Source organism: Nerophis lumbriciformis, linkage group LG32 (genome assembly GCF_033978685.3).
Source record: "Nerophis lumbriciformis linkage group LG32, RoL_Nlum_v2.1, whole genome shotgun sequence".
Classification (NCBI taxonomy): Eukaryota; Metazoa; Chordata; class Actinopteri; order Syngnathiformes; family Syngnathidae; genus Nerophis; species Nerophis lumbriciformis.
Window position 1 is genome coordinate 2859122 of NC_084579.2, and position 14316 is coordinate 2873437.

The 14316-nt window shown below is 39.0% G+C and overlaps 1 protein-coding gene across 1 annotated transcript in view; it reads left to right on the forward strand.

The window, feature by feature from the left end:
* Positions 1 to 14031, forward strand: part of ankfn1a (ankyrin repeat and fibronectin type III domain containing 1a) — a 54220-nt gene extending 40189 nt beyond the window's left edge. Inside the window, exons 9-17 of the mRNA XM_061926681.2 lie at positions 3441 to 3540; positions 3606 to 3738; positions 3799 to 4131; positions 6171 to 6337; positions 9458 to 9629; positions 9690 to 9858; positions 10986 to 11152; positions 13303 to 13525; positions 13587 to 14031. Of these exons, the coding sequence (XP_061782665.2) occupies positions 3441 to 3540; positions 3606 to 3738; positions 3799 to 4131; positions 6171 to 6337; positions 9458 to 9629; positions 9690 to 9858; positions 10986 to 11152; positions 13303 to 13525; positions 13587 to 13783 (1661 nt within the window). The 3' untranslated portion in view covers positions 13784 to 14031. The remainder of the gene's footprint in view (positions 1 to 3440; positions 3541 to 3605; positions 3739 to 3798; positions 4132 to 6170; positions 6338 to 9457; positions 9630 to 9689; positions 9859 to 10985; positions 11153 to 13302; positions 13526 to 13586) is intronic.
* Positions 14032 to 14316: the final 285 nt, after the last annotated feature.

Below are 14316 nucleotides of genomic sequence, written 5' to 3' on the forward strand. Positions count from 1 at the left end.
AAAGTTTCCACCATCAGTGATGGTTTGGGGTGCCATGTCATCTGCTGGTGTCGGTCCACTCTGTTTCCTGAGATCCAGGGTCAACGCAGCCGTCTACCAGCAAGTTTTAGAGTACTTCATGCTTCCTGCTGCTGACCTGCTCTATGGAGATGGAGATTTCAAGTTCCAACAGGACTTGGCGCCTGCACACAGCGCAAAATCTACCCGTGCCTGGTTTACGGACCATGGTATTTCTGTTCTAAATTGGCCCGCCAACTCCCCTGACCTTAGCCCCATAGAAAATCTGTGGGGTATTGTGAAAAGGAAGATGCAGAATGCCAGACCCAAAAACGCAGAAGAGTTGAAGGCCACTATCAGAGCAACCTGGGCTCTCATAACACCTGAGCAGTGCCAGAAACTCATCGACTCCATGCCACGCCGCATTAACGCAGTAATTGAGGCAAAAGGAGCTCCAACCAAGTATTGAGTATTGTACATGCTCATATTTTTCATTTTCATACTTTTCAGTTGGCCAACATTTCTAAAAATCCCTTTTTTGTATTAGCCTTAAGTAATATTCTAATTTTGTGACACACGGAATTTTGGATTTTCATTTGTTGCCACTTCAAATCATCAAAATTAAATGAAATAAACATTTGAATGCATCAGTCTGTGTGCAATGAATAAATATAATGTACAAGTTACACCTTTTGAATGCAATTACTGAAATAAATCAAGTTTTTCAAAATATTCTAATTTACTGGCTTTTACCTGTATGTCGCACTAGCACGTGCACACACTGGACCGAGTGGGGAGGATGTAGACACGTCATGGATGGACTGACTAGCAATGTTCCCTCTAATTGTTCATGTGGAGCACATGTGAGCAACATCACACGTGGCAATACCAGCAGCACACCTGTCTCAAAGCAATCTTCTATAATAACACTCAAATGACAGGAGTCATTTTCATTAGTAATAATAGTGATTTGGCCCACTTGTAATGAAAAGAAAAGAAATGTTGTTTTTCATAAGCTATGGATTAGTATTGTACAATATGTCTGGGTGGGGGTCCTGCTTTGGAAATCATTTGTACCCCTTTCAGAGATCACATTTAAACATCCTCATGTTGCACAATGTGCATGCATGGTGTGCATTCCTCTAACTTTCTATAGTAACAGCATTCCATGATTAGTATCAATACATTAACATTAATAATAAATGACAGTAGATTAAGCACACTGACTGAGGAGTCATAGTGTAACTTTGTGTGGTGTTTTGAGTTGTCCGACTTTTTGTGTGGCCATAAAGGCACCAGTGGCTTAGTGCTATGCGTGTTGGTGACAGATGACAAGCTTTGTATGGCAGAAAATGACTCGTTTTTCCAGATAGAAGTTTTTTACTCATGTTTTTGGTGTGGTTATGGCCCAATATAAACAGTTTTGCTCAATAAAGTCATCGATATAATTCCTGTCCTCGAAGCATCTCGTTACAATAATTGAACGGTGTTGACGAACACCGTTAGGGCCGCTTGTTGTCACTGTCACTCAGAGTTGCATTGCAAAATTACACAATAAATGATGTGTTTATTTTGTTTAGAATTCAGATTTTATGGGATAGTAGTCTGTTTATTTCAATTGTTACTTTTCTCTTTATTACCTGTTGTGTAATTTATATTTACCCCATACTTGTTCCCACTACCGCACCTTAAGTTGGAGTCCTTAATCTCGTTATATGCAAATATAATGACAATAAAGTCCATCCATCCATCTTCTTCCGCTTATCCGAGGTCGGGTCGCGGGGGCAGCAGCCTAAGCAGGGAAGCCCAGACTTCCCTCTCCCCAGCCACTTCGCCCAGCTTTTCCTGTGGGACCCCGAGGCGTTCCCAGGCCAGCCGGGAGACATATTCTTCCCAACGTGTCCTGGGTCTTCCCCGTGGCCTCCTACCGGTTGGACGTGCCCTAAACACCTCCCTAGGGAGGCGTCCGGGTGGAATCCTGACCAGATGCCCGAACCACCTCATCTGGCTCCTCTCCATGTGGAGAAGCAACGGCTTTACTTTGAGCTCCTCCCGGATGACAGAGCTTCTCACCCTATCTCTAAGGGAGAGCCCCGCCACCCGGCGGAGGAAACTCATTTGGGCCGCTTGTACCCGTGATCTTGTCCTTTCGGTCATAACCCAAAGCTCATGACCATAGGTGAGGATGGGAACGTAGATCGACCGGTAAATTGAGAGCTTTGCCTTCCGGCTCAGCTCCTTCTTCACCACAACGGATCGATACAGCGTCCGCATTACTGAAGACGCCGCACCGATCCGCCTGTCGATCTCACGATCCACTCTTCCCCCACTCGTGAACAAGACTCCGAGGTACTTGAACTCCTCCACTTGGGGCAAGATCTCCTCCGCAACCCGGAGATGGCACTCCACCCTTTTCCGGGCGAGAACCATGGACTCGGACTTGGAGGTGCTGATTCTCATCCCAGTCGCTTCACACTCAGCTGCGAACCGATCCAGTGAGAGCTGAAGATCCTGGCCAGATGAAGCCAACAGGACCACATCATCTGCAAATAGCAGAGACCTAATCCTGCAGCCACCAAACCGGATCCCCTAAACGCCTTGACTGCGCCTAGAAATTCTGTCCATAAAAGTTATGAACAGAATCAGTGACAAAGGGCAGCCTTGGCGGAGTCCAACCCTCACTGGAAACGTGTCCGACTTACTGCCGGCAATGCGGACCAAGCTCTGACACTGATCATACAGGGAGCGAACTGCCACAATCAGACAGTCCGATACCCCATACTCTCTGAGCACTCCCCACAGGACTTCCCGAGGGACACGGTCGAATGCCTTCTCCAAGTCCACAAAACACATGTAGACTGGTTGGGCAAACTCCCATGCACCCTCAAGGACCCTGCCCAGAGTATAGAGCTGGTCCACAGTTCCACGACCAGGACGAAAACCACACTGTTCCTCCTGAATCCGAGGTTCGACTATCCGGCGTAGCCTCCTCTCCAGTACACCTGAATAGACCTTACCGGGAAGGCTGAGGAGTGTGATCCCACGATAGTTAGAACACACCCTCCGGTTCCCCTTCTTAAAGAGAGGAACCACCACCCCGGTCTGCCAATCCAGAGGTACCGCCCCCGATGTCCACGCGATGCTGCAGAGTCTATAAAGTCCATTCTATTCTATTCTATTCTATTCTTTAAAGTGCAGCTGATGACAGACATACTTTGATTGATTGAGACTTGAATTAGTAGATTGCACAGTACAGTACATATTCTGTACAATTGACCACTAAATAGTTTTTACACTTCTTTAAGTCCACGTTAATCAATTGATTCATACTCGTCATGTGGACGTGCTAATAATCGGTATCGGTCCTAAAAAAAACATATGTTGGATGTGGAGTTGTTTGGTCCAAAGCAATCCAAAGGCGTGGTGTTTCCTTCTCTGTGTAGACGCTTCCAAGCTGCAGAACCCCAGCAGGAAGCAGTCGGTCTCCAGAAGCCTGAAACATCTTTTCAACTCCTCCAACAAGTTTGTGAAGACGCTGAAGAGGTTGGTTTTGTGTCTTCTGGCTGGATTGTGCTGGAAGGCTTCTTATATCGCCGTTGACTCTCCAGGGGGATCTACTTGGCGGCAGTCTTCTACCACAAGGACAGTCTGCTGGTCACGGCCGAGGACCAGATCCCCATCGTGGAGGTGGACGACTCCTACAGCAGCTCCCTCACGCAAGACTTCCTGTGGTTCACCAAGGTGCGTCCTCCTCCGTCTTGTCCCGCCGAGCGGACCCATGAAGGTGTGGTCTCTCCGCAGCTGTCCTGCATGTGGGAGGACGTGCGCTGGCTGAGACAGAGCACCTCGGTGTCCATGTCCTCGTCCTCCACCCTGCAGGCCCGCCACAAGATGCTCAGCGCCGCCGGGCAGCTGCAGAACCTCCTGGGCACGCACAACCTGGGCCGGGTGCACTACGAGCCCATCAAGGATCGCCACGGCAACGTGCTGCTGGTGACCATCCGCGACACCGAGAGCCAGCACTCGCTCTTCAGCGGCAAGTGGATGCAGGTGACCAAGCTGCAGAGTCAGAGGAAGTCCCTGTCCACGCCCGAGGAGCCCTACGCCCTGGACATCCTCATCATCACCTTGCAGGTAGCCACGCCCACAACTATGAAACCAGGAGTGTCCAGCCAGGACCACGTCAATACAATACAGTTTTTACATTAAAGATACTAAAACCAATACAACATACAGTCTTGGTCAAAAGTTTATATATACTTGTAAAGAACATCATGTGGGGAAAATGTTGCATATTTTGTGTTTTTGCCATAAAAAAACAGGATTTTCTTATACAAAAAGGATATAAAACATAGTAAAAACTTTTTTTTTATTTTGACCAGTAATTCTGAATTAACTAATATATAATATAATATGATTAATATAGGCCTTTTTTTAAATCAACATTTTTATGACTCTTCTGGGTCCCCAGGGGGACAAAAAAAAATATATATATATATACAGGTAAAAGCCAGTAAATTAGAATATTTTGAAAAACTTGATTTATTTCAGTAATTGCATTCAAAAGGTGTAACTTGTACATTATATTTATTCATTGCACACAGACTGATGCATTCAAATGTTTATTTCATTTAATTTTGACGATTTGAAGTGGCAACAAATGAAAATCCAAAATTCCGTGTGTCACAAAATTAGAATATTACTTAAGGCTAATACAAAAAAGGGATTTTTAGAAATGTTGGCCAACTGAAAAGTATGAAAATGAAAAATATGAGCATGTACAATACTCAATACTTGCTTGGAGCTCCTTTTGCCTCAATTACTGCGTTAATGCGGCGTGGCATGGAGTCGATGAGTTTCTGGCACTGCTCAGGTGTTATGAGAGCCCAGGTTGCTCTGATAGTGGCCTTCAACTCTTCTGCGTTTTTGGGTGTGGCATTCTGCATCTTCCTTTTCACAATACCCCACAGATTTTCTATGGGGCTAAGGTCAGGGGAGTTGGCGGGCCAATTTAGAACAGAAATACCATGGTCCGTAAACCAGGCACGGGTAGATTTTGCGCTGTGTGCAGGCGCCAAGTCCTGTTGGAACTTGAAATCTCCATCTCCATAGAGCAGGTCAGCAGCAGGAAGCATGAAGTGCTCTAAAACTTGCTGGTAGACGGCTGCGTTGACCCTGGATCTCAGGAAACAGAGTGGACCGACACCAGCAGATGACATGGCACCCCAAACCATCACTGATGGTGGAAACTTTACACTAGACTTCAGGCAACGTGGATCCTGTGCCTCTCCTGTCTTCCTCCAGACTCTGGGACCTCGATTTCCAAAGGAAATGCAAAATTTGCTTTCGTCAGAAAACATGACTTTGGACCACTCAGCAGCAGTCCAGCTCTTTTTTTCCTTAGCCCAGGTGAGACGCTTTTCGCGCTGTTTCTTGGTCAACAGTGGCTTGACACGAGGTATGCGGCAGTTGAAACCCATGTCTTTCAAGCGTCTCTTGGTGGTGGATCTTGAAGCACTGACTCCAGCAGCTGTCCACTCCTTCTGAATCTCCCCCACATTTTTGAATGGGTTTTTTTTCACAATCTTGACCAGGGCGCGGTGATCCCTATCGCTTGTACACTTTTTCTGACCACAGTTTTTCCTTCCCTTTGCCTCTCCATTAATGTGTTTGGACACAGAGCTCTGAGAACAGCCAGCCTCTTCAGCAATAACCTTTTGTGTCTTTCCCTCCTTGTGCAATGTGTCGACGGTTGCCTTTTGGACAGCTGTCAAATCTGAAGTCTTCCCCATGTTTGTGTAGGCTTCAGAACTGGACTGAGAGACAATTTAAAGCCCTTTGCAGGTGTTTTGAGTTAATCAGCTGATTAGTTTGTGGCACCAGGTGTCTTCAAAATGTAACCCTTACACAATATTCTAATTTTGTGACACACGGAATTTTGGATTTTCATTTGTTGCCACTTCAAATCATCAAAATTAAATGAAATAAACATTTGAATGCATCAGTCTGTGTGCAATGAATAAATATAATGTACAAGTTACACCTTTTGAATGCAATTACTGAAATAAATCAAGTTTTTCAAAATATTCTAATTTACTGGCTTTTACCTGTATATATATGGCCCCCGGAGCGCACTATGGAGAGCCCCGGTTTGAACTCTATCTTTTCCTCAGGACATTTTAGCATACCAGCGCCGCAGCACCCACCGCCTGGCACCAGGTCTCTATCTGGGCTACCTGAAGCTGAGCAGCTCTGTGGACCAGATCAGGGTCTTGGTCTCCCAGAGGACACCCAACATGCTGTGTCACATCCGTGTGCGAGAAAACTCCAACGTGTCCAGGTGGGTCACATGACTCAGGAATGGAGTTATTTTTCTTTCTTCTTTTAAAAAACGAAAAAATACATACATAAAAAAATACTCTTTTTTTTTTTTTTTTTATTCCATATATATATATATATATATATATATATATATATATATATAACTAAAATAAGAATACATTAAAAAAAGGAATTATTTCCTTTTTCTTCTTTTTATATATGTATTTTTTTTTATAAAACTAAATTAAGACTAAATTGAAAAAAAACAATGAGTATCTTTTTTTCTTTTTTTTAATATATGTATTTTTCTATTTATTTTGTATATATTTATTTAATAAACATTTGTATTTAAAAAAAAAAACATTAAATCAAACAAACGAATGGATTTATTTTGTTCTTCTTTTTTTAATATATGTATTTTATGTGTTTTTTAATATATTTTTTCATTAAGAAAAATAAGATTAAATAAAAAAAAAAGGAATCTTTTTTTTATTTTTTTATTCCATATATATATATATATATATATATATATATATATATAACTAAAATAAGAATACATTAAAAAGAGGAATTATTTCCTTTTTCTTCTTTTTATATATGTATTTTTTTTATAAAACTAAATTAAGACTAAATTGAAAAAAAACAATGAGTATCTTTTTTTCTTTTTTTTAATATATGTATTTTTCTATTTATTTTGTATATATTTATTTAATAAACATTTGTATTTTAAAAAAAACATTAAGTAAGATTAAATCAAACAAACGAATGGATTTATTTTTTTCTTCTTTTTTTAATATATGTATTTTATGTGTTTTTTAATATATTTTTTCATTAAGAAAAATAAGATTAAATTTAAAAAAAAAAGGAATCTTTTTCTTTTTTCCTTCTTTTTTTAATACATGTATTTTTATTGTTTGTATATATTTTTTTGAATTATTTTCTTGGTAAAAAAAAACCAAATTAAAATAAAACAAGATTAAATGAAAAAAAAGGTATATATTTTTTTACTTCTTCTTTTTTTAATATACGGTATGTATTTTTTAATGTATTTTTTATATATTTCTCATTATTTTTGAATAAAATCTTTTTAAATATGATTAAATGGAATAAAGGAATGGATTTCTTTTTTTAATATATGTATTTTTTATTTGTTTTTATATATTGTTTTAATTATTTTTTTATAAAAACAAATTAAAGTAAAATAAGATAAAATTTTAAAAAAGGTTTTTTTTTTTGTTGTTGTTTTTTTTAATACACGGTATGTATTTTTTATATATTTTTCATTATTTTTGAATAAAAAAATTAAACTAAAATATGATTAAATGGAAAAAATTAATTATTTCCTTTTTCTTCTTCTTTTTATATATGTACTTTTTTTTATAAAACTAAATTAAGACTAAATTGAAAAAAAACAATGAGTATCTTTTTTTCTTTTTTTTAATATATGTATTTTTCTATTTATTTTGTATATATTTATTTAATAAACATTTGTATTTAAAAAAAAACATTAAGTAAGATTAAATCAAACAAACGAATGGATTTATTTTTTTCTTCTTTTTTTAATATATGTATTTTATGTGTTTTTTAATATATTTTTTCATTAAGAAAAATAAGATTAAATTTAAAAAAAAGGAATCTTTTTCTTTTTTCCTTCTTTTTTTAATACATGTATTTTTATTCTTTGTATATATATTTTTTGAATTATTTTCTTGGTAAAAAAAACAAATTAAAATAAAACAAGATTAAATGAAAAAAAAGGTATATATTTTTTTACTTCTTCTTTTTTTAATATACGGTATGTATTTTTTAATGTATTTTTTATATATTTCTCATTATTTTTTAATTAAAAAAATTTAAATATGATTAAATGGAATAAAGGAATGGATTTCTTTTTTTAATATATGTATTTTTTATTTGTTTTTATATATTGTTTTAATCATTTTTTTATAAAAACAAATTAAAGTAAAATAAGATAAAATTTTAAAAAAGGTTTTGTTTTTTTTGTTGTTTTTTTTAATACACGGTATGTATTTTTTATATATTTTTCATTATTTTTGAATAAAAAAATTAAACTAAAATATGATTAAATGGAAAAAAGGAATTATTTTCTTTTTCTTCTTCTTTTTATATATGTACTTTTTTTTATAAAACTAAATTAAGACTAAATTGAAAAAAAAACAATGAGTATCTTTTTTTCTTTTTTTTAATATATGTATTTTTCTATTTATTTTGTATATATTTATTTAATAAACATTTGTATTTAAAAAAAAACATTAAGTAAGATTAAATCAAACAAACGAATGGATTTATTTTTTTCTTCTTTTTTTAATATATGTATTTTATGTGTTTTTTAATATATTTTTTCATTAAGAAAAATAAGATTAAATTTTAAAAAAAGGAATCTTTTTCTTTTTTCCTTCTTTTTTTAATACATGTATTTTTATTGTTTGTATATATTTTTTTAAATTATTTTCTTGGTAAAAAAAAACAAATTCAAATAAAACAAGATTCAATGAAAAAAAAGGTATATTTTTTTTACTTCTTCTTTTTTTAATATATACGGTATGTATTTTTAATGTATTTTTTTTATATATTTTTCATTATTTTTGAATAAAATTTTTTTAAATATGATTAAATGGAAAAAAGGAATGGATTTCTTTTTTTTAATATATGTATTTTTTATTTGTTTTTATATATTGTTTTAATTATTTTTTTATTAAATTTTTTTTAGGTAAAATAAGATTACATTTAAAAAAAGGTTTATATTTTTTGTATTTCTTTTTTTAATACATGGTATGTATTTTTTATAAATTTTTCATTATTTTTGAATTAAAAAATTTAACTAAAATATGATTAAATGGAAAAAAGGAATGGATTTCTTTTTTTAATATATGTATTTTTATTTGTTTTTAATATTGTTTTAATTATTTATTTTTTTATTAAAAAAAATAAAAATAAAATAAGATTAAATTAAAAAAAATAATCAGAATGTATTTTTTAATTAATTTTTTTAATCCAAAAATAGATAGATAAATAAATAAATAGAACTAAAATATGATTAAATGAAAATAAAGGAATGTATTTCTTGTTGCTGGTGGACAATTCCTTCTAACGGGTGATCTGCGGCGCTGCTCGCCAGGGAGGAGTGGGACTGGATCCTCAAGCTGTCTGCGGCCGGCGAGAAAGATCCAAACGGCGAGGAGAGCGAAGAGACGCGGCCCAGGCCTGAAAGCCACGCCCCTTTGCTGTTCTACGAGCTGCAGACGGCCATCAAGTCTCTGCTGAAGCACATCAACCTACATCTGCACCAGGTGCGCCCTGGCCCCGCCCTCGCCCACCGCCCACATGACACGCTGACTTCCTGTCTGCAGGCCCGTCACTTCCGCCTCTACAGCCAGGAAGTGGTGGAGCTGGGTCACGGCGTCTCCTTCCTGCTGCTGCTGCCGGCCGCTGACGATGTTTGCTCCGCCCCCGGTCAGTCCAACCCCTACACGCCGCTGGCGGGCTTCCTGCACCTGCCGCTGCAGATGTTTGAGCTGGGTAGGTCTCCTCCACCTACTCCTCTCTGGACCTCCACCTACACACACTCCTCTCTGGACCTCCACCTACTCCATCTACACACACTCCTCTCTGGACCTCCACCTACTCCATCTACACACACTCCTCTCTGGACCTCCACCTACTCCATCTACACACACTCCTCTCTGGACCTCCACCTACTCCATCTACACACACTCCTCTCTGGACCTCCACCTACACACACTCCTCTCTGGACCTCCACCTACTCCATCTACACACACTCCTCTCTGGACCTCCACCTACTCCATCTACACACACTCTTCTCTGGACCTCCATCTACACACACTCCTCTCTGGACCTCCACCTACTCCATCTACACACACTCCTCTCTGGACCTCCACCTACTCCATCTACACACACTCCTCTCTGGACCTCCACCTACTCCATATACACACACTCCTCTCTGGACCTCCACCTACTCCATCTACACACACTCCCCTCTGGACTTCCACCTGCTCCTTCTACACACACTCCTCTCTGGACCTCCACCTGCTCCTTCTACACACATACACTCCTCTCTGGACTTCCACCTGCTCCTTTTACACACACACACACTCCTCTCTGGACCTCCACCTGCTCCTTCTACACACACTCCTCTCTGGACCTCCACCTACTCCATATACACACACTCCTCTCTGGACCTCCACCTACTCCATCTACACACACTCCTCTCTGGACTTCCACCTGCTCCTTCTACACACACTCCTCTCTGGACCTCCACCTGCTCCTTCTACACACATACACTCCTCTCTGGACTTCCACCTGCTCCTTTTACACACACACACACTCCTTTCTGGACCTCCACCTGCTCCTTCTACACACACTCCTCTCTGGACCTCCACCTACTCCATCTACACACACTCCTCTCTGGACCTCCACCTGCTCCTTCTACACACACACACTCCTCTCTGGACTTCCACCTGCTCCTTTTACACACACACACACACACTCCTCTCTGGACCTCCACCTGCTCCACCTCCGCTCACCTGCCTCTCTGGACCTCCACCTGCTCCTTCTACACACACACACACACACTCCTCTTTGGAACTCCACCTGCTCCACCTCCACTCACCCGCCTGTCTCCTCAGTGCACTTCTGCAGCTACAAGGAGAAGTTCATCAGCCTCTACTGCCGCCTGTCCTCCGTGCTGGACCTGGACGCCCTCATTACCCAGCAGGCAGTGCGGGAGGCCATCACGGATGGCGAGGTGACGACGGCCAGGCAGAGACATCAACTCATCCTGGACTTCATCCATGTGAGGACAACCTTTCTGCACTCTCTTTCTCTCCTTCCTTGCTAGCATTACATTACATCATTGTTAGGATTACATTACATCATTGTTAGGATTACATTACATTACATTACATCATTGTTAGGATTACATTCCATTACATCATTGTTAGGATTACATTACATCATTGTTAGGATTACATTACATTACATTACATCATTGTTAGGATTACATTACATTACATCATTGTTAGGATTACATTCCATTACATCATTGTTAGGGTTACAATACATTACATCATTGTTAGGATTACATTACATTACATTACATCATTGTTAGGATTACATTACATCATTGTTAGGATTACATTACATTACATTACATCATTGTTAGGATTACATTACATTACATCATTGTTAGGATTACATTACATTACATCATTGTTAGGGTTACAATACATTACATCATTGTTAGGATTACATTACATTACATTACATCATTATTAGGATTACATTACATTACATTACATCATTGTTAGGATTACATTACATTACATCATTGTTAGGATTACATTACATTACATTACATCATTGTTAGGATTACATTACATTACATCATTGTTAGGCTTACATTACATTACATCATTGTTAGGATTACATTACATTACATTACATCATTGTTAGGATTACATTACATTACATTACATCATTGTTAGGATTACATTACATTACATCATTGTTAGGATTACATTACATTACCTTACATCATTGTTAGGATTACATTACATTACATCATTGTTAGGCTTACATTACATTACATCATTGTTAGGATTACATTACATTACATCATTGTTAGGGTTACATTACATTACATTACATCATTGTTAGGGTTACATTACATTACATTACATTACATCATTGTTAGGATTACATTACATTACATCATTGTTAGGATTACATTACATTACATCATTGTTAGGGTTACATTACATTACATTACATCATTGTTAGGGTTACATTACATTACATTACATCATTGTTAGGATTACATTACATTACATCATTGTTAGGATTAGATTAGATTAGAACAGAACATTATTAGGATTAGATTAGATTATTATTATTATAATTAGATTAGATCATTATTAGGATTACATTATATTATAATTAGTATTAAATTAGATCATTATTAGTATTTGATTCTTATTAGGATTTGATTATTGTTAGGATTCTCCTTCTTCTCTTCCTTCCCTTCCTCCTACTCTTTATTATTTTTATTTTTATTATTCTTCTCCTTCTTCTTTTATTTCTCCGTTTTCTTCTTCTTCTTCTTCTCATTTTTCTTTTTCTTCTTCTTATTCTCCTCCTTCTCCTACTCCTCCTTCTCATTTTTCTTCTTCTTTTTCTTTTCTTTTTCTTTTCTTTTTCTTTTTCTTCTTTTCCTCCTTTTTATTCTCCTATTTCTTCTCCTTCTCCTTATTTTCCTTCTTCTCCCCCTTTGTCTTCTTCTTTACCTTTGTTTTCCTCTTCTTCTTTTTCTTCTTCTCCTTCTTCTTCCTCACCACCTTCTTCTTTTGCCCTTTATTCTTTTTTCCCTCTTCTACTTCTTTTTCTTCCTCTCCTTCTTCATCGTTTTCTACTACTTATTCTTTGACATTCTTTTTCCTTTCCTTCTTCTTCTCCTCTTTCTCTTTCTTACTCTCTTTCTTCTTTTTTCTTTTTCTTTTTCTTCTTATTCCCCTTCCTCTTCCTCTTCCTCTTCCTCTTCCTCTTCCTCTTCCTCTTCCTCTTCCTCCTCTGTGTAAATGCTGCCTATTTGCCAGGTCAACATTGCAAATAAAAACATGTTCCTAATTGTCTTACCTTGGATAAATAAATACATGTAGTACATCACCCAGGAACAGGAATGTCAACATTAGTTGTGTTGTTGCTGCTCGTCTACACAAGTTTTACATCACCCCCAAAATGTCACATTTATTACTTGAATACTACTTTTTGATTCCATTACTGACTTTTCCTGGAAGTGTCGTCAAAATTATACCTTTTTGTGCTTTGTTGCGTTTGTGTGGTGTTGTTGCTCATGTTGTGGTGATGTTTGTGTGGTGTTGTTGCTCATGTTGTGGTGATGTTTGTGTGGTGTTGTTGTGATGATGATTGTGTGGTGTTGCGGTGCAGCAGCTGGACGAGACGCGCCGAGACCTCCGCTGGCTGACGGACGCGCTGCAGTACGCTCGCTACAAGCACCCTCGCGGCGGCGTTCCCGTCACCTGCCTGGTGGACGCCAGCGCGGCGGGAAGCGACTCCGGCCAGCAAAAGGACGACTCCACCTCCTCCAACATGGACTCCCCGCCCACGCCGTCACCCTCGCCGGAGCCGTGCCGCAGGACGGCCATCAGCGGTGAGCGTGCCGGTCGGGTGCGTCCAGGTGAGGTTTGAACCCGGATGCTCCTCGCTCGCAGACTCGCTGCTGTGCTCGGACGAGGACGGCTTCTCGGAGGTGTTCCTGCCCACGGACAGCGACTACGACTCCAGCGACGCCCTGAGCCCCCGCGAGCTGGACCTGCTCTACTCGCCCCCCCAGGACCTGTCCCAGCAGGCCTTGCACTCTCTGGGAGGAAGTGCCCCCGACGTGCTGCAGATCCACGAGCTCAGGTGAGTCCTTTGACCACAAAGCAGGAAGTGTCGTCGTCCGACCAAAAGATGACAGTCGGTCATTCCTGTGAGAATCCTGCGTGTGACTGAAGCGTTAAAGTAGCAATGATTGTCACACACACACACTAGGTGTGGCAAAATTATTCTCTGCATTTGACCCATCACCCTTGATCACCCCCTGGGAGGTGAGGGGAGCAGTGAGCAGCAGCGGTGGCCACGCCCAGGAATCATTTTTGGTGATTTAACCCCCAATTCCAACCCTTGATGCTGAGTGCCAAGCAGGGAGGTAATGACTCCCATTTTTATAGTATTTGGTATGACTCGGGGTGGGGGGGGGTTCATTTATCCAGAACTAGCTGCAGTTTGCTCAAACAACCACCGGGTGGCATCCGTGAGCAGATAATATCGTATCATCTCTTTCTCCTTCGGACTTATCAGGTCTTCACAGGGTAGGAAACGCCATTCTTTACTCACGCTTTACGTGAGGAATGTGGCAAACATTTACCGTCAATTTTCTGACTATAAGCCGCTACTCTT